General features: G+C 47.8%; 1 protein-coding gene across 2 annotated transcripts in view; it reads right to left on the reverse strand.

Moving 5' to 3' along the window:
• Positions 1-12783: 12783 nt before the first annotated feature.
• Positions 12784-21251, reverse strand: part of HACD2 (3-hydroxyacyl-CoA dehydratase 2) — a 113594-nt gene continuing 105126 nt past the window's right edge. The window contains exons 7-8 of one of the 2 annotated variants that reach the window (XM_028091312.2): positions 15752-15928; positions 13310-13389 (exon numbers count right to left, since the gene is read on the reverse strand). In XM_028091312.2, the coding sequence (XP_027947113.2) occupies positions 15846-15928 (83 nt within the window). In that variant the 3' untranslated portion in view covers positions 13310-13389; positions 15752-15845. Of the gene's footprint in view, positions 13390-15751; positions 15929-21251 lie in introns of both variants that reach the window. The other variant, XM_028091311.2, reaches the window with a different exon arrangement.

A 21251-nucleotide genomic window follows, 5' to 3' on the forward strand; every position in this document is an offset into this window, starting at 1 on the left:
CTAATGTTCTCGGAGCAGTTCCGACGTGCTGGGCTCTGCTCTGAGCGCTGAGCTTGTATTAACCCAGGCGATCCTTACAGCACTGTGAGGCTGGTGCTGCTGTTGGCCCCATTTTATAGAGGAGGAAACAGGGTGCAGTGGGTTGGATAGTGTCTCCCCAAGAGACATGTCTGGACCCTCTGAATGTGGCCTTATTTGGAAATAGGGTCTGCAAATAAAATTAAGGCATTTAAGATCTTAAAATGAGAATTCAATCTTATCTCAAGATGAAATCATTTTGGATTTAAGATGGGCCCCAAATCCAGTGACTGGTGTTCCTATGAGACAGGAAAAAGAGGAGGATTTGAGATGCAGGGGCACAGAGGAGAAGGCCGTGTGAACACAGAGACAGATATTGGAGCTCTGCTGCCATAAGCCAGGGAAACCTGGAGCCACCGGAAGCTGGAAGAGGCAAGTAAGGATTCTCCCCTAGAGCCTCCAGAGAGAGGCTGACCCTGGCTATAGCTTGATTTCAGCCCATAATACAAGAAGCTCTTTGCTGCACAATTACTGATCTCTCTTTCTTCCCCCGACTCCCCAGAGGTCACGTCCGCATCAATGGGTTGCTATCAGCTGACACAGGGAACCTGGTCGTCCCCTCTGGCATATGCCCAGCCCACCAGCAACAGCTTTGTTTTGATAGTGAGCAGGACCTGTAATCACTGTGTGGGGTCCTATAGGCCAACGGAGCCCCTAAGTGGAGAGGGTCTGGGCTCCTGCTTTGGCGAGGGGTCTCGGTGCTTTCCCTGACAGCAGCAGACCTGGCTGGCTGTCCGGTGGGGAAGAAGGGAGACGCACTGGGCAGCCTTGCGTGGCCCCACCATCAGCGAGCAGGCGACTTCTGGGCCATGCAGAGGGACTGAGCTTCTACGGGGACAGGCCAAGTCTTCTGGGGAGTTTGGCAAGGAGCGTCGTTCTGTGACGCCACCATGCTCTTGTTCCTTCCTATATCCTGCTTCTCAGAGAGGGCTGGGGGATTGAGTGGCTTCTTGTGTGTAAGTTAGGTCTTGCTGGAGCAGGAAAGGGACTTTGGTGCTCTCAGGGGAGACGGGAGCAGTAACCAAGTCCTGGGGAACCTGCAGGATATTAGGGGAGGGCAAGGAGATGGAAGGCTTATCTCTGGGCCCCTGAGGATGAAGTCTTGAGAGATAACACAGGGACACAGGGGGCTCAGGCAACCCCTGGGTGTCCCAGGCAGCACCACCAAGCTCCCAGTGGGAATTAGTCCTTGGTATGTGGAAGGCCAGCTCAGGGGCTCTGCAGGGCTCAGGAGGATTGTTAGACTCCTAGCAAGGCAGAATCCATGCAGACTTTCTCTTGTCTTTGTTCATATTCCCCATCTACTGGCTCCTGCCTGGCATACCTTTGGTGACTACTAAACTTCCTCTAGGGTCTAAGCAAGAAGACAATGCGGCTCCGCTGGGTCAGGTTCTGGGAATACTCTTTATGTGAGCAAGGGACTGATGTCATTGCCCCTTGGGGGCTGAAGGAGCCTGCCAGTCTCCAGGGAAGAGGACCCAGGCTGCGGGGGCAGAAGGGGCTGTCTCAGGCATTTGAGTGAAATCCTTTTGGCTAGGGCTGAGCTGGGTGACGAAAATGGGGAAGTTCCCCCATAGTCGTGGGGAATATGTCATTTTGCGGGTTCTTGAATGGCTTGTCTTGTTTCGCTCTGACAACAAAGGGAAGAAATTTCTGTGTTGGGCCCTTACTTTCTCTGTGTGGTGCAGACTGACTTGAAAACGAAAGAGCGTTCTTCAACGCACTTGCCTATTGTTGGTGTTCTTGGCCGGTGCCATCAGGTGCTTGTGGTAACCAGCTCAGAGCCAGGCTGGGTGGCTGCAGCTGGACATGATTCCAGATGGCAAGCAGCTGGGGGCTCAGCACCGGGCACCCTATGGCCTTAGAGCTAAAGCAAAAGCAATATAGTTAGTGTATAGTCACGGAGTGTGGATTCTGGAACGTCCTCTGGGTTTATATCCAGCCTCAATCAATCACCTGTCAGGTGACCTGGGGCCAGTTACTTAGTCTTTCTGTGCCTCAGTTTCATCATCCGTATAACGGGATTCTAACAACATTGACTTCATAGAATTGTTGGGAGAAATACATGGGTTAATATATGTGAAAAAATAGAAATAGTGCTTGGTACCTAGTAAGTGCTGCACATTATTAGCTTCTGTTACCCTTCATGGGTCAGTCTTGCCTTAGGGGCCTGCACATGGGTGAGTCACTCTCCATTGGAGGATGGGCCTGTGCCCCCTGGGTGGGCCTGTTCCATATCCCCGGGTCCCCTGGCACGTCGTCAGAAACCTCCCCTGGGGTAGTGTTGCCTGAAGGCAGATGACGTCATGGGGAGATTGCGGGCTGCTGAGCATGGACCATATCGCTTCTGCCCCAGGCCTCTTTCTGTTACCTCGGGGCCTCAGGACAGCCTTCCTTGACCGTACCTTTGGTTCCAGCTTCTACTCCTGCACTGTGGATTTGCTATCACATGAGCACCCCTCCAACGTTAGAGTCCCCCTCTCTGCCTCAAGAAGTCACACGGCGTCAGGGCCAGAGGGTGCCTGAGAGGTTCCGGAGCTCACCCCTTCATTGTTCTGAGGAGCCAGTGCGTGGGGGCGGGGCGAATACCGTGACATAGCGGGACTGTGACGCAGTCCTTTACCAGGCCCAGCGCCCTTTCACCATGCTGGTGCCTCCCAGAAGGAGGAGAGGTGGTGACCATCACCCTTGGACCCCCTGACCGGGCTCCGGCTGGAAGGCCGGGGGCTGGTAGGTAGGAGGACGGAGGGGCGACAGGGCCTGGAGAGCTTGGCCAGGGACGAGGAGCAGCCGCCTCCCCCTTCCCTCACCGTGTACCTGCCCTACAGGACCAGGGCCCAGGGCTGCCGGAACTCCAGGTCTCTTTTTCAAGAGAAGCAGGAAATTAATTTTTTTAAATGTGAACTCTTTTAATTTAAAAATGTTAGTAACCAAAGCCATTTAGAATATCATTTTAGAAAAAGAAGAAGAAAAAAAAGCCACGCTCAGCTTGCAGGCTGCACGGGTGCAACCGCAGCCTGACTGTGCTTGTTCCCACCAGGGGCTTACCACCAGACTGTGAGCTTCTCCAGGCTTCTAAAGAGCACAGGACGAGCAGTGTGCCGTGGGGGTGGGATTGAGAATTGAGGGCTGTGAGGCCACGAGGAAGAAAGCATCCAGACTGCCAGAAAGAAAGTAAATAGACGAAGACCCACGCATTGCTATGAAAGATGCAAAAGAGACATTCTGCCTCCGACCACCGAGGGGCTTTCCACCTGGCGCTCCAGGTCACCGGCCACCAGAGCCTCCAGCTTCACGTGGGGCCCAGGAGGGCTGAGTGGGGCAGGGAGGGAGGGTTGCTTGGAGGCGGTGGGAAGCAGCTCAGCTTGGTTGCTGAGAAGTGAATCACATTTCCATGTGATGGGTGCAGTTCACACTTTGTAAGGGAACAGGGAGCAACTGGAGCCTGACTTTTCTAAATATACCATGCAAGCCAACAGCCTCCTGGCTCTGAATTGAGATTCTTGACAGGAGGCTGGGTGAGCCCTTGGATTCCACTTGTGCAGGCTGCATCCCAGGCTGTGCTCCTCCAAGCCGGGGCGGGGGAGGGGGGGAGGGGCTGATGCCAGGAGCTGGGACTTCCAGAAGGAGCCCACTGACTTCCATTCCTGGGTAACTACGGGTAGGGACTCTGGGAAACCCTCACAGGCCCAGGTTAAGCCCGACAACCACAGGGTTTCTGTGGCCAGAGGGGACCACTTGAACCCCACTGCAGACTTCCCTTCCCCCTTTACAGAGCTGCCTGGCACAGAGACCCCTGGTCATGTCCTCCAAACTCCCAGGGATAGGTAGTCTCCAGGACACCCTCCCCAGTCTCCCCTTATTTTCTGATCTCTTTGCAAGTCTATACCTGAAATCACAATATGGGCTGCTGAAGTTGGGCCTTCCTTGGTAGGAAGCTCAGGTTGCTGGAGGAGCATGAAATCCTCTGATTGCACTCCCAGAAGTGCCCTGCAGGGCTGTCCTGCAGGCTGGGAGGTAGGGAATGCCACTGACCACCTGTGTCCCTTTCTCTTCTTGGCATCGGTTTCCAACTCTGGAAACTTCCAAGGCTGGAGGTGACAATGCCGGTCTGAGGTCTCATCCAGATCTGAGAAGTCATAGTTCCCTGGTGTGCGACGTGGGCTTGAGATGTGGGGAATGAGGGGGGGTGGTATTTAGTGACAGTCTTCCATGGAGCAGATGGGGTTGCTCACCTCCTTACTTTGCATAGGGAGTGAAGCAGCCCCAAGCTCCTGGCAGGCTGTGATCAGTGCCAGAGCTCTCAGCGAGAGTTGGGGCTTGATTAGCTGTCCTGAGGCTGGGGAGAAGCGGCAGAGACCATCAAAGAAATGGAGGCTGGAGGCTGTGGGCAGAGACACCCATGGCACGTGGGCGCACACTGTTGGCCCGTCCTGGCCCAGACTGGGGGTGGCTCTGGTCCTGGGCTGCCGCAGATCGGCAGCCACCAGGCCTGTGGGAACACCTCGTCCCCAGGCTCTCAGCTGTCAGCAGCTTTGCTAATGAGAAGTGCCTGAGGAAGAGGCTGAGGCTCGGGAAAGTTCTGAGTGCAGACCAACAGTGCTCTGACTGCAGGCACTCTGCAGGGTACCGCAGTCTGGAAGAGAGGAGATGGAACCCTCCTGAGAGCTCAGCTGCCCATTGTGCCCCCTGGGCTGCTCGGAGAGCCCCGTCCAAGGGTGCCAGAGGGTACAGGGAGAGCTGGAAGTCTCTAAGGAGCTGGCACCTGTGCCCTTTGAGAAGCTGTCTGGGTGGGGTCCCCACATAACATTCACCCTAAATGAACGCCCTGCCCCCCACCAATGTCCCTGTGTTCCAGCGACTAGGGAGGCAGCACTGCGGGCTCTAGGGGTCTGTGGGATCAGGGTGAAATCCTGCATCTATTAGTCCTCAGAGACGCCATACTAAGTACAGGGCCGTGGGTCCAGCGTCTGCCTACACATTGCCTTTCCAAGTTTCTTCAGAGAACTTATAGTACCTGGGGGCACCCGGGTGGCGGGGCCAGTTTAGTGTTCGGCTCTTGGTTGTGGCTCAGGTTGTGATCTTACGGTTGTGATCTCAGGGTCGTGAGATTGAGCTTGGCGTTGAGCTTGGCGTGGAGCCTGCATAAGATTCTCTCTCCCTCTGCCCCTTCCCCCTCCACTCGCGCATGTGCACGTGTGTTCTCTCTCTCAAATCAAAAAGCCAAAAAAACTTACAGTCTCTGATACGACCCTACTTAATATCTTGTTTGTAGGTACGGTCGCCTGGCTGGCTCAGTCGGTGGAATGTGGGACTTTTGATCTCGGGGTCGTGAGTTCAAGCCCCACATTGGATGCAGAGCTTACTTAAAAAAAAAGAAAAAAAAATCATTTGTTTGTAAGTTTCCTGCTGGTGTCCTAAACCCCAGTGGAAGGCTAGGACTGAGACTACAGTGGTTCATGGGCTTGGGAGGAGTCCCTACCCTCGTGAAGCCTACAGTCTTGAGAAGGTGAGAGAAGGTGGCAATAAGGACCTCGAGGGTAAATCTGGGCCCCATCACAGTGATTTGGCAAATAAAAATGTTGCCTGAGACATACTTATACTAATAAGAGTTTCACTGTTACCTGAAATTCTAATTAATTTTTTATTTTATTTTTTAAAGATTTATTTATTTATTTATTTAGAGAGAGAGCACGTGCACGGGGAGCTTGAGTTGGGGGAGGGGCAGAGAGAGGGAGAGAGAATCTCAAGCAGACTCCCCCCTGAGTGCAGAGCCCGACTGGGGGCTTGATCCCAGTACCCTGAGATCATGACCTGAGCTGAAATCAAGGGCTGGAGCCTCAAGCGACTGAGCCACCCAGGCACCCCTGAAATTCTAATTTCGAATCTTTCTTCTGCCCGCCCCACCCCCCCCGGCACTGTGGGAGCATCCTGGAGGAGCAACAGAGCCAGTCCTAGGACCTCGGGGCAGGTACTTCCTGGAGAACCGGCAGGAACTTGCCAGGTAGAGAGGGAATGGGTCTCCCAGGCACAGGGAATGTGGTGCACAAAGGCCACAAGGTGAGAGCCAAGGGCCCCGAGGGCCTGGTCGCCTTTCGTGGAACATGGGGCATGGAGAGGCTAGACACATCAGCAGACACAAGTCCCAGAAGGTCTCTGGGTCATGCTCAGGGGTCTGGACTTCACACCAGGAGCAACAGAGAGTTACTGAAGGACTCAACAGGGAATAACATGGTAATATTTGTGTTCTAAAGAGGCTCTTCTGGCTGCTGTGTGCAGAATGGCTTTGGGGGGAGGGCAGGAGAGGGAGTGGAGAGCCGGGTAGGAGGCCGCTGTCTGGAGGAGGGGGTGGTGGCTTCGACAAGACAGGAGGCAGTGGAGGAGGGAAGTTGATAGATTCAACTGATCCTCAGGAGATAGCATCAACAGGATTTAGCAACTAATTATAAATTAACTGAGGGCCCGTGAGGGAGCAGAAAAGGAAAGATGACTCCCAGGTTCTTGGCTTGAGCAACAGGTGGCTGGGGTGCCATTCAGGGAGGCACGGCCCCCTTGGAAGTGGGAGGAGGAAGAGTTTTGCAGCAGGGGGAGGAGAGGATGATGAGTTCTGTTTGGCTAGGTTGAGCTCAGGGTGCCTGTGGGATAGCGGAGCAAAGATGTCCAGTAGGGCCCTGATATGGATGCAGGCTCATGGCAGAGGGAGCTAGAAACCATGCAGCCGTACTCCTCCTCTCGAGCTCCTGCTTCAGATGCTGACGGGGCATGGCCAGTCAGGGACAGGCGAACTGGGGTCTCTGGCAGGTGGCATTGGGGCCTGAGCTCCATCCAATGGGGCAGCCCTCCCTGTTTCTCGCCGATGCCCAACGTACGGGAACGTGGACTCCTGCTGCCTCATCTTCTGACTTCTCATAGATGGCTCACATGACGGCTATCCACTTTAAGGTGTTGGCAACTGATTCAATTTAAAAAAAAAAACAACGTGGTCCAGACAGAACATATCCAAGGGCCAGATCTTCTCCAGGGCTGAAGTGAGGAGTTAGGGTAGAACCCTCAAGATCAGGAGCCCCTTAAGGCAATGTTCTACAAATAAGCCCTGCATCACCCTTGGGACTTGTGTAAAAATAGACCCCCAACCTCTCTCTCCAGTGATTTAGATCTGATAGGTCAGAAGGAGCCCAGGAATCTGATCTTGTCAAGCACCCCGAGTGGTTGTTGATGAACTCAAGTTTGAGAACCTCTGAGCCAGGGATAGCAGAGGGGACAGAGCAAGGCTGGTCACAGGGGCAGGAGAAAACCAGAAGAGGAGGCTGTCCAGAGCAGAGATGGTCTCAAGAATGATGGGTGGCTTCCTGCGAATGGTTCCTAGATCTGTCCTCCTTCTCCCCCCCCCGCCCCGCCCCTGCACGTTTTGGCTCCTCCCCAAGGAAGGCTGGGGAAGCTCCATTTACTAGCGAGAGTCAATGAGTCAGTGGGCATAAGGGATCGGTGTGCAGGGGTGTGGGGCCCTCCTCTGGCTCGTCAAGCTGTAAGTGGTAAGCTGTCCTTCCCAGCCTGAGCCTCCACCAGCCTGAGCCAGCCTGCTGCCAAGCATGGTGGCACATGCACTCAACTTTGAGTGTTTCCTGGAGCTGGTGGGGGGTTGGGTCAACTTCTCTGCCTGTCCCAGTGAGGAGACCGAAGTCTGGGTGGAGAAAAATGAGATGAGTGGGGTGGGAGGTGAGTTGAACAGGCCTCACAAATTCCTTCAGTCCCAGGTACTTACCACCTCTTGCTAGTTTAGGAAGCAGGAGTGTTCTGTGAGGTTTGCCCAGCTTCGCAGAATGTGCTCCTGGGGCTCATGCCACAGTTAACCGTTACGTTTTTTGTTGGCCGTTTTGTCCTTGTTTCTTTTGCCTACACCTTCATTAGGGATGCATGGGGGAGAAATGAGTTCAGGCCCAGGACATGGTACTGCTGGACCCCCCCCAGTCTTCTCCAAAACCATACCATCATTTCTAACATCCAGCATGATGGCACCCCAATTTCAACCAAAAAACAAGGACTAAAAAGTGTGCATTGGGTTTCAAACCAAGGTCACGAGTGACCACGAACAGAGCTATGGCATAGAAGGAAGCACCAGGCAGTAGTGAGAAGAGAAGAGAGTGGGAGGTGAGAAATAGAGAAGTGTTTGTAGCCAACCCTTCCAAGGAGCCGGAGGAGAGGGGGGGTAGCCGTGGAGTGCACAGGGGTCAAGGCCAAGACTGGGAAGGCAGTCGATGGGAATTGCTGGCAAAGAGGAAGCACAGAGAGGGCTAGAGTCAGGTCCCTGAGGGGGGTGGGGAGTAAGTTGGAAACACCCAGAGCACAAGGGAGGGGTCAGCTTTGGTTAGAGGGTCACCCTTCCATTCTAACAGTAGGACAAGAAAAGTCCTCTTGTACGGGCAAGTTTGTAATAATTTGGCCAAGAAAGTTGCAGGAGTTGCTGTCTGATGGCTGTTTTCTCGGTGACATTGGGGGTGCTTTCCTGGGCTAAGATGAGTCAGAGGTTTAAGGAGGATGGGGTTTGAAGGGACTCTTGGACAGTGTGCCAGGCCGGCAGTCCCTGGCAGGAGAGGCACAGGGAAGGGTAGCAGCTGGACTGATCCCAGCTTGGGGTTTTGCCATGAGGGTGCAGAGAGGAGGGCACGGAGGTTCGTGATGATGGTGAGAACGATGGAGTCTGGCACGAGAGGGCTGCTGGGGAAGGTTGAGGGGTCATGGCTCACGGAGCTCAGGGAGCAGGGAGAGAGACCCGGAGCAGAGGAAGAGAGCTAGGAGCTTCAGCCAGGCCTTGGGATGCGTGTGGGCAGAAGAGAGCCGGGCACAGCCCTAGAGGTGCCCTGGCGTGCGTGCGTGTGCGTGCGAGAGCGTGGGCTGAGGGCTAGTCCCAGCCGCGTCTTCCCGTGCGGCCTGGTTTCCTCCGCGCCGTGTGCGCGTTGGCTTCTCTGGCTCATGAGGGTGTACGTGGGGAGCCGCCAGGGCAGGATAGGACACAGAACGGAAGGAGCTCTAAGGCCTTGTCAGGTAGCAGGGCATGCCAGGACAGCGCAGCCACCCCCTGGCAACACTGGGGAATGTGGGTGCAGCGTGGAAGACGGTCTCCGGACACCAGCAGTCTCAAGGAGGACGCGAGCTTGAGGGAGAGGCTGTGCCGGCAGGCACCGGAGTCTGCGCTCCCAAGCTGGGGCGTAGGCGCGGGTGGGGCGCAGCTGGGCTGCTCCCAGCTCCGGGTGTTCAGCCCCTGAGGCCCTGGTCTTCTCAGGTCTGCCGGTCCCAGCCACGTCTTCACCGACACATGAGTTCCCAGCTCCTGGCAGACACCACCAGAAAGCAGCAAATGGCAGACTCCATCCAGGGCTGCTGACATCTGGCTTCTCAATCAATTCATTTATCTGCTTGACGATGGTGGATTATTAAAAACAAAAACAAGGAAAATCTTCCCATATCCCTGGCTAAGCCCGCATTTCTTATTGTCCCCCCACTCCTCATGGGTTACTAGTCCCCCATGGGGAAAGCTGCCAACAACAGATTAGTATTTTTTTTTGAAGATTTTATTTGAGAGAGAGATGAGCAGGGGGAGGGGCAGAGGCGGAGGCGGGGGCTCCCCGCTGAGCACGGAGCCCCACTTGGGGCTCAATCTCAGGACCCCGGGATCATGACCTGAGCTGAAGGCAGATGCTTAACCGACTGAGCCACCCAGGAGCCCTCAGATTAGTATTTTTCAAGGTGTTCAAGGAGCCTTAGCTCTGAAGATGTTTCAAGGACAAATGTTGAAAATAGCTTTGGAAAATCCTGCATTAACATCCCCCTCTCTTGGAGATTCACAAATTGCATTCACATGCAAAAAGATCTGAAAAGTTTCATAGGAGAAAAAAACTTTAATTTTGTTTTAACTTTTTCAACCACAGAATCCGCCCCCCCCCACACAGTCCTCCTCCCATCATTACTCAGAACCAATATTCTTTTTTTTTTAAGTATTTTATTTATTTGACAGAGACAGTGAGAGAGGGAACACAAGCAGGGGGAGTGGGAGAGGGAGAAGCAGGCTTCCCACTGAGCAGGGAGCCCGATGCGGGGCTCGATCCCAGGACCCTGGGATCATGACCTGAGCAGAAGTCAGACGCTTAACGACTGAGCCACCCAGGCGCCCTCAGAACCAATATTCTATGCATTTCACTTTGACATACACTAGCTAGTTCAGGAAACCACCTGCAGTAGACTTTCTATGGACCCCAGCACAATCAACTAGTGTGCTTGTTGAGGATTACATGTACCCTTGGTTATCTAGCCGGTATGTCCAAAATTTGTGTCATTTAAATAGCTCTCTCTTGAGGAAGACTTTAAGCCCGTTAAAGAGTAAGAATAATCCATGGCATGAATAGAAGCATTTTACATCTGTGAGAAAACCCACAGTCCAAGAGTCAACTCACACCCCCAGAGTGTACTGGACATGCTGCAGACAAGCATTCTCGGGGCCAGACGCAGCCTTATAAGGTGGCCTGACATTTTCTCATGGCCCAGGCCACCCTCCAAAAATATCCAGAGACAGAAGAAGAGTGGGAACTGACCTCCCCGAACATTTCAAAGATTAACAAGCAGGCTCTCCATTAAACAGGAGCACTAACACCTGCTTTCCGACCAGCTCCAAAAGCCCTGCAGGGTCCATGCTGGGGAGGGTTCTGCGTTGGGAAGAGAACAAATAGATGGAGCCTTCAAAACATACATCCAAGCTGGCTTCTTTGTTCTAAAAAAAGTGTTATTTCCTGGACCCCTCCAGAATATGCTTTAAGATCTGACTGCCTTTTCTTTATACGGACAATAGAGACCCCTGCCTAATTTTCACTGCTGTGCCTTTCAGCCCCTTCCGCGTCGTGGGGCTGAAGCCCGGTTCCAAACGCCTCACACTTCCAAGGCCCCGATCGCTTGTGAGGTGCTGCCTCCCAGCGGGGGAGCCCAGCTACAACAACGCAGAAGCGGAGCTTGGCCTTCAACCAAGTGCGGTATCTGGAAATGCATCTGGACTGCGTCCACGAAGGCCGAAGATAGATGTGAAGGTGCTGCCGTGCTCACAAGTCTATGTTCTGGAACTAGTGAGCAGAGATGCAACTTCCGAACCTTTAGAGATTTATGAAATGGGTACTGGGTGCTAATATACACAGCCTTTCTCATGTTTTATTTTTGCTCTTTGAATGGGACTTTTTAGGGTGAACTGCCTTTCCTGGGGGAAAAAAATATTTTTGGTAATGAGATCTGCCCCAGTAACACTAAGGAGTAGCTTTCTAAATTTGAAAGCAAAAAAGATTAACTAGTCTCTCACACTTACAAGGAAGCGTTGGTCAGAGACCCACGCAGCGCTCTCTGGTGACTGGCTCTCAGCGGCAGGCAGGGGTGTTAACAGGTATGGCTATTTTTGGTAAGAGTTGCTTAGAACAGTTTCTTCACCACTAGACTGTATGACAATGAGCCAGTCCATTTGTAAGGTTGGGATTTTTTTTTTTTTTAATAATATGAGGAATTGCAAAGCTAGTCTCCATTCTTGTTAAAGGGAACAGAACAACACAGCGGTATTTTTGGAACACTGTGTGTAACAGTAGGTCTCTCACTTATACCAATGGTAACTCCTCAGGTTAGAGCTTATTATGTTAACACAGTACACATAATTGCCACAAAATATGACAATGACAAATTAGAAAGCCCTGGTTTCCCATTACCGCCCTAAGATAGTGAAGGTTGTATTTTCTGGGTAGCCTCTACTACTAACTCTACCATCTGTTCCTCAGCTTTAGTTGAAATGATTCTTTTCGTAAATGAAATGCCCATCTCTGAAAGAGACTAGATTGCATACACGAGGAGTGCTTCTACAACCACCGTGCTGCTAACGTCTTAAGGCTGTGCTCAGACAGCAGGTAGAAAGAAAACGTTCCCTTTGGAACAAGGACCACAGTCTTGGACAACGGTTGATGGTTAACTCTGAGAAAGACTTGGCCGACCCAGCAGTGGGCATGTTAACCGCTGGAGGCACCTGAGAAGGAGATCGCTCAGGGATCACCCACTAGACAATGCCCATCCCATGGACACATCAGTGCTTTCATTTTGAGGTGAAGAGGCCTGGGGTCTAGAATTAGCAGGACGGAAGCGGCCGCGCGGGGTGTATCCTGCCCGTGTCCCTCCCACCACCTCCTACAGTGAACTTGAGAGTGGGTGAAGCGGTTCCTAGGATTGCTCTCTATTTTGAGGCATTTTCAGGAGGTACTTGACCACTTCTTGTTTTAATATAAGATGAACATTGCCAGGCAACAAAAGTTCCCTTCTTAACTTATATTAGAAAAGTTAGATTAAAAAAACATTGTAAAAAAACAAAACAAAACAAAACCCCAAACATTGTAAGACAAGGATCCTCAATCGTTTACCGACTTCCTGGTCGCTTACATGAGTAGTCCCTCTTGTCCCTCTGGGGCCAGGCTGAGAGGGGCTTGGTAAGCTTGAAGACTGGCAGGAAGAACGACTTTTTGGAAACCTCTTAATATAATCTATTTCTCCTGTGTAAGTGCATTACGAATAGCAGAAATAGATTTTAAACCTATGAAAGAAAGAACTGGAATCTGTGACAAAACTGAAACTCTTCCATATTCCTGTAACACCACGTTCAGGCCAACTTAATGTGAAAAATCACTAGATGCACTGGTATTTCAAATCCAGGCAGAGCACGCACCAGTTTATTTTGAAATGCAACACAGATCAGTATTTTATGAATACAACTTATTACTACATTAACATTATCAGGTAAAAACAGCTTCAAATGCATGCATAGAAAGTTAGGCATAGCCTTTAAACTCCTTATTTCTAAATATACAAAAAATACATTTAAATTATATAATTTTAGTGAATCAAAGACTTATAAAATTACAATTTTGGTTTTCACAACATAGAAAAAATACAAAAATGGACTATATATATGGTTGTATAATTTTCTACCCAAATTTCAAAGGAGCAGTATGTACTGATGTTAATGTTTTATAATGTTTTATCTAGAAACTCAGAACTGAAAGTAATTTGCAGGTTGTACCACATCAGCGCCGATCTTGTGTTATAAATGAATAATCCAAACAAACCAGTAGAGATGAGGACACCATCTTCATATGCCTCTTTACCTCTAGTTCTTCTAAACCCTTTCTGTGGGAAGTTCACTCCAGAGGAATGGATTTTATCTGGAAGGACAGTGCTTTATTCCATGACTAACTCTCCATGGTGCCTTTGATAATGGTGAGTATGTATTAAATGAGTGATCCCAACCTGAGCAAACAGAACACAGCAAGATGCAGATTAGCAGCTTGTGTCTACAAAGCACTACTGCATACCTCAAAAGAATTCTCTGCCGGAAGGTGGTCCCCGAAGGGGGAAATCTGAAACACCCAACCAGGCGGGCGGCGGGGCAGATGATGCCTTTGACTATGTCCTGAAATGAAAACAAGAAGTCTGACAAAATACCCACCAAACACTGCCTTCCTCATTCACACTTTGTAAGATGTGACAGTTGGTGGGGTTAGATGTTCTCAATTCATAGAACACCACCACTTCAAAGGAGAAATTAATTCATGTCAGAGATAAAGCAACCAGTTACCGAGAGAGGTGAATGAAGGACATGGCCGAGTGCATGCCTTAGTTATCTGCCACGAGCATCTTAAATGTCGATGGACAAAAATACACAGTGCAGTGGAGACCCTTTTTGAGGAGGGAGTTGCTTGCTGTGTTCTTGCTGCCAAAGTTCAATTTGATGAAACACCACTGTTTGCGACAGACTATTTTTCATAAATAGTGACAAATTATAACAGAGAGGCCCGAATAAAACCCCCAATCCGATCCTGGAAAACCTGTATTTCTCACCCCATCTTCTATAACTATTCCAGAAACGACTGAAAAAAATCTTACCCAAACTAAGTAATTAAGACTAATATAACTCAAATTGTTTCTATTTTACAGCAGAAATACATTTAGGAAAAAGAAAAAAAAAACACGAAAAATAATCTTTTCTCTATATTTAGTTTATGAAGTGTAAGAACAGATTCTAGTCTCAACATGCCCAAGTTAAGAGTGCTGACTTAAAGAAGCAGAATTTTAATGTTCAATTCAAAAATAATTTTATTACACATCTGCCTGCAATAAATTTTAGGCTCCATACTTTCTTTTTTTTTTTAGGCTCCATACTTTCTTCTCATTTTCATCTTCATTATCAGGCTTCTATGAAAATAATTTAAAAACTAATTTAAAAAATAAGTTTTCCATTATGACACTCTTCTGATATTAGCAATATTTTATTTTTATTTATTTTTTTTAGCAATTATATTTTAAATAACTACTCAGTAAGCTAGTAAGCTAGGCCTTTAAAATTTTAAAGATCAATGATTTAAAAAAAGCGGGGGGAGAAAAGAATCCACAAAGAACATTCTGTGTTTAAAATTTAATGCACATCTGAATTTGGGCTTTACATTTTCATCAGCCCTTTCTTCAAGAGTCTTAAATGCACAGTTCAGCAATTAAATGGTATGAAAACATGACGGCAATTAGATATGGTCCACATGACCAAAGTATTTCTAGGCCGCTCCCACACATGGGAGAGGGAACCGCTTTTAGCTCATGTCTGCCCGACTGGGGCACTTCACCACCTCTGGACTTACAAGGTGGTGGGGATTACACAGGACCGTAATTAGGAAAAGGATCCTAACCGAAGAGTTGAAGGACATTTAAAAATAAAGTAAGAAGGGTATAGAAACCTATTCCTAAATGTTCTTCAGGTCTACATATCTAAAGTAACACCTTCCATGTGCTTTCAATTACAGATTCTCTACCCCTTACGTGACTAGCCTGGCTTTGGGTCCAGAAGTGAGAATAGCTATGGGTAAATACATTACTCAGAGGTGTTCTGAGAATGACACGGTGAAAGGTACTCGTCATTTACTGGCAATTGAGCTTTCCCTTTCTGAGAACTGTCACTGTGTTAAAATATGATTGAGGCTGAGCCCTAGATAAGATACGTTCTCTACGATGTACACATACTTATTAAACTCGAGCACGTTTCTTAGTGGCAGGCTGCAACGACTCAACTGAAAACAAACAAAAGGGTTCTAGTTGTTTTCAGATTACAGGTACTACCCCAAAGCTTCATGGACATATACATGGTATAATTCATTCATTAGATAGGGGGAGATAGATCCCAGCCATAACTTCTTAACATTCCAGACAAGAAAGTTTACCGCTTCAAAAATACAGTTTCCAGCATGCAGTCAAGCACTTTGAAAAGGGAATGCGAAACACACTGCAGACTGGAACAGAACTCTTACTGCAAGCTGGGCATTCAGCTGGTACAACTTCCTTACTCAGACTGTAACTCTCAAGTATTTAGTATTACAGATCTTTACTTATCAGATACATGAAGGAAACAGGAGGATATAAAACGCCAAATCCCTTTCCAGCACCATCATAAATACTGGGAACTTCTGGTTGAAAGAGCATGCTGAAATGGACCGGCCAGGATGTTTTATGTAATAGTTTTTGTTGTTGTTGTTTGTTGTTGCTGTTGTTTTAAATAAAATCCCAGGCCTGTGTGACACTGGATTTTGGTTTTTATTTTTTTTAATATTTTAAAAATAGTTCTTACTTATTTTCTATGAAACGTATTGGGAACTCAAAAAGTCTGCAGCATTTTTTGTCATTGAAAAGTTTGTTTTTTGGGGGTGCGCAGGAAGCAGGAGCTATTCAAATTTCTTGTGCTCTTCAGTATGAGAAAGGACCTTTCTTCTCTGGTGTATCATGTGGAAGTATAACTGGGGAAAAACTGAAAGAAAAGAAAGAACTGGTTAAGGAGCTAGATCATTTAAAACTGCATGTTCTCCTTAAAGCACATGGACTTGGGGTCCTCTTTGACTCACTTTCTCATCCAGCAACCAAGGAAGGGAACACGGTGGGCTTGGGTAAGGGTAGGAAAAATGCACAAGGACTTACCTTTTCCTGCTTTAGCTGAAGGGGAAGGGTGGTCCGGACTGGAGTGACACACAGTACCATCACTATCATTACCCATCGAGATGCCACAGAGCCGCCAAATAACACTCTACCCTCTCTCGTAGTATCTTTGCATTTATTCTCTGATGTTACAAATAGGTGAATTCTAGTGATGGACTTATTATTCCTGTTTACAGAGGAGGAGTTCAAGCCCCAGGGAGGATAGGTGACTTGCCTGGGATTTCACAGCAAATTCCTGACAATCAGGACCAGGCTCTGGGCTCCTGACACTCAGTCTAGTCCCTTCTGTCACCTGAGGGGATCTCCCAAAAGCATTTCCCGAGAAAGGTTGTTCTTTGAAGGGGAAGACAGAGGAGGGGGAAGAGGGCCATGACATTTTATCTGAACATGAAGAAGCCAAGTTTGGCTGTAGAAAGTCCTTATGAAAAGTAAGCTAATATCTTAGGCACTAGAGATTCTGTTCTTGGTCATTTCTTTTTTTTTTTTTTTTCCCTTAAAGACTTTATTTATTTATTTTAGAGGGAGAAAGAACAAGTGTGGGCGCAAGCAAGCGGGGGAAGGGGGGAGGGAGAGGCAGAGAGAATCTGAGGCAGACTCTATGCTCAGCATGGAGCCTGAGTGCCGCTCCATCTCACAATCCTGAGATCATGACCTGAGCTGCAATCAAGAGTTGGACACTTAATTGAATGAGCCACCCGGGTGCCCCTATTCTTGGTCATTTCATAGCTTACTTTACAAAGTACTGGTTCTAAAGAAATTGGGTGGTACCACCTCCCTGGGAGTATTTGGAAGCTGGGGGGAGGGGGGTAGATTTGCAGGAAGGAGGTTACTGGCATTCAGCACACGAAGCAGGAATGCCAAAATCTGCAATGTGTGACGGTCCCCCACAACTAAGAACTGTCCTACCCCAAATGCCTACAGGATTCCTGCTGGGAAAAGCCAGCTGAAGCTACCTGCCTTCACAAGGCTACTGTGAACTGGGGGTTCAACACCTATGTAAGAACCCTAGTGAGTTGGTTTAAATGTACACTATCCTTCCCTCCTTCCTTTCCCTTCTCAACGGCTCCAATCTCCACTTTGTAGAAAGTAAACTGTATTTCTGGGGAGGTAATTTCTACGATTCCCCTGACAGTTTTTTCCTTTAAAAAAAACAAAACAAAACAAAACAAAACCCCACAAACCCACGACCCTGAGGATCAAGACCTGAGCCGAAATCAAGAGTCGGACACCTAACTGACTGAGCCACCCAGGCACCCCAACAGTTTCTTCCTTTTTAAACTGGTTCCAAGTTGGCCAAATTTCAAATGGTCCTCCCAAAGTACTCCAAGACATCAGTGGGTGTGTGCACACAGATCTGATAAACTTCAGAGGAGGCTCCGACGCTGAACAGGGCTGCCATCCAGTCCACTCGCTATTTGTAGGCAGGAAGTTATTCAGAGAAAAGACTCAGCTTGTACATAGAATTCAAGAGGGGAGAGAACTATTCTGGTATGAAAGCCAGAAAATTTGACAAGCTCTATAATCTAAAAACTGGAAGTAAAGATATAATTAAACCATAAGGAATGCTAATTGCAATCATTTAAAAATGTGGGGCCAGTCATATTTCTATAGATGTGCTTTACTAAAGGGAAAATTTGTGGCAAAGTACACTAAGGACTTTTCCACCGGTTGCAGGAGTGGCTAAAGCTTCCCTGCTAGTTCAGAGGGTCTGGGGAAGGATGACCTAGAAACCATTCATCAGGCCCTTGGTGGCAGTTAAAGCAAGATGGTGGAGTACCCTCATCCCCACAGGCAAGGGCCTGAGGTCAGAAATGGAGGGCAGATATGGCTCTTTCAATTCTTTACAACTTCAGAGGTTGTAAAGGACCAAGCAAAGGAATGTGTGTGGGCGAGGCCAGGAGAATGGGGGCACTTGGGCCGGAGGTTTTCTACAGTTCTAGTAATGACTTCTTGGTGACCAGAACTTGGGTGACACTGTCTCCATCTGAATTACCCACATGTTTAGACTGGCCCAACCGTAACAGCTGAAACAATTCCAGATGCATGGCTACTCTTTGTAACCATAGACGACAATGAAGAAAAACCCCCAAACAATCTCAGCCTGACAATAGGCTATTCTGAATTCTACCTTCTGCTCTCCCTATCCAGGAGGACACATGGAATGGAGATGGTCACTGTGCATGCGAGTGTTGCAGTGGGAGTAGGGGCTTCTCTAGGCAGAGGAAAACTTGGAGGCTGAGAGCAAATGGAAATGCTCTGCCTGGGGCAAGTTTTTTCTTGGTCTCTAAAAATCTGAGGTGTGGTTATGGTTACTGACAACCTGGACAGCACCCAGCTTCTCAGTGCCCTCATCCAACACCAGTGTTTCTCATTTCTCAGCCTTTTTTTTTTTTTTTTAAATCCCCACTCCTATTGGGTGGTAAAAGCCAACTTTTACCAATTTGGGGGGCAGGAAATGTAGACAGGACTTAGATGTCTACCGAGTTTGGAGAGACTGTACATACTGCAGCTGCAGCAAAGTGGGAAAGGAGCACCTTGCAAAGGATTCCACAGCACCCCAATATGAGAAAACTCCTGGGGCCCAGGCTCATGGGCCACAATTTGAGCTACATGTACAACAATAAAAGGTGTTATTTTGTATAATACATGCATATCACCAACTTCCCATTAAAGAAGATTAAAAGAAACTTACATTGTAGAAAGAAAACCAAATTTGGTAAAGAAGACTGGATGTCAAATAGCAACCCCTCTTAACTCTGCATTTTCTTCTTATAAATACAAAGTTTTGGAAAGTTGGACATGTGCTGCTGGCTGGAATGAACTGTACAAACTGGTCTTAATATTAACAACCTAAACAACTAAAAACATGCAGGACAACTGGCTCAGGCCTAAGGCATAATGAGTGCCAGCAAACACAACTGATTTGTAGAAGATACGGTCTGGGCCGTCATCTTGAGCCTGGGTGCGGGGTCAGGGATTGGGAGAAAATCTGTTCATCTTTATTTGAAATCAACCCTTTGTCTTGGTCTATAGGAGTTAAACTACCTTAAGAAAGAAATAATATAGACTTTCACCACCCAAGTTCTTACCAACAGGAGGCTGAGAAACAAAGAAGGGGAAGGAACCAAGGTAAAGAAAGCCAACTTGGGTTGAGAGCCCACCCTACTCTTTTGTGTTTTCTCTTCTCTCTCCATCTGAAGGCCCAGAAAGAAAATCCCACAGAATGGAGTTTGTTTTCCTTCATGAATCCTATCACTACGAAGGGCTGCTGTGCTTGACCAGGCCCCTTAACTAGATCAAGGGGTCAGGAGGCAGAGGCAAAAGACTGGGAGATGGTTGGCCACCAGAGCACAAAAAAAACGAGGAGGTACAGAGAGACTGAGGCTGTCCTGGAGAGCTGCTCCTGGAATGAGGACCCTCCTTCTTTGGCAGACTAAGATCTTAGAGCAACTCTCAGGTAGGGGTCCCAGATTTCTGTCAATGTGGCAGCATCCTGCTATTGGTTTGATTTCATCACACCATCCCTGCTCCTTTTCCAGTTATCCAGTCTGGCATCTATCTCTTATTCAAACCTTATACTGATTTTATTTTATTTTATTAAAGATTTTATTTGAGAGGAAGAGAAGGGGGGGAACAGAGCTCAAACAGGGGGGAAGGGCAGAGGGAGAGGGAGAAGCAGGCTCCCTGCTGAGCAGGAAGTCTGACTTGGGGCTCCATCCCAGGACCCCGAGATCATGATCTGAGCTGAAGTCAGATACTTAACCGACTGAGCCACCCAGGCGGTCCCTTATGCTGATTTTTAATAAATTCTGTGGTGCCCACTGGGATAATATGTGTTACTCTGGGTGTGGCAAAACTCCAAGTAGGAACTGTTGCTCTAGAGACTGGAAAATGAAACTCTAAGGGAACAAAACTAAAAAGATGAACAATTGTAAGCTAATTTTTATTAAATTTTTAGACTCTTCCCTATTTATGTTTTCTTTGAAAATCAACTACCTTTTTCAATTTAAGAGAAAAGGCCTTTGGCCACCATGATTCCAGTACCAAAGAGGAGGACTTGATAATTAATAGAGAGTGGAAAATGAATCATTAAGCAGAACTGCTGTCCAAGAATTTCTCCAAGATAAATGCTCATATGAAATCTGGATGTAGTTTTTTTCTCACAATGCATGAAATGCAATTTTCCACAGAGGGACACAAACATGTCGCTTACGACTGTTACGATGATTCATTCAGTTCATGCTGTGGGCTGGAGAAAAATCCAACCTTCCTGTCTGAATTGAACCTGAGGTTTAGGGAAGAATATAGCATCTTATAGACCAAAATAAGATTCACAGTGACAATGGCTACAGAAATAGCTAAATGAGAAGAAACCTTAACTTCTTATGTCCTCGGGGAAAACAAAATCCTTTTGGATACGTGAAAATCAGTCATAGGATTTTAAGTGAATATCAGAATTTGAGAAAAGGACTAAACAACTCTTCCTCAGCAAATAGGACTCACTTCACAGAAGCCTCAAACATGGCCATTTCTCTTTGATACTGAGTACGCTGATAGGCACTTTTGATTATCCGTTTTTAAACCTTTAGCAGTACTATTAAAATAACTGGAAACTGTTCTGAAGAGAACATTATGTCCTGTTCAGATGATTTTAGTGCTCATATCCAAACAAGAAAATAAGAAATATAGAAAAAAATAAATCTATTTTTATTTAATTTGTTTCTAGTTAGCTGCTGATTCCTTATAAATGAAGTGTCTATTTTGATATAATGAAAATGCAAATACCTCTTTACAATGTTTTCCAAATACCATAACAAGCAGTTCTCCAGAGACAGAAAAAGTCAAGGTAAGGTCTTTAATGGCCTTTTTTGTTCTGCACACAGCTTTTGCTCTTTGTCACTGATTTCTCAGCACAACTTCTGCACCTGGAATTTTGCTCGCCGTCAGCCACAAACAGCCAGAGCTTCTTTAAAATTTGAGTGGCTGGTTTCTTTAGCACTACTTACCCCTCAGAATGATTTCCAGTTAGTTCCATAGGATGACCTTCTCTCTGAATTCTTTTTGAAACATAGAGAACTCCTTTTTGAAGTGAAAAAAATGGTGTGGATTCTTCTGTGTGATAATCATTGTAAGGGGTA

Source organism: Eumetopias jubatus, unplaced genomic scaffold (assembly GCF_037043125.1).
Source record: "Eumetopias jubatus isolate StellerSeaLion01/CBP00866 unplaced genomic scaffold, mEumJub1_p1.0 scaffold_1, whole genome shotgun sequence".
Classification (NCBI taxonomy): Eukaryota; Metazoa; Chordata; class Mammalia; order Carnivora; family Otariidae; genus Eumetopias; species Eumetopias jubatus.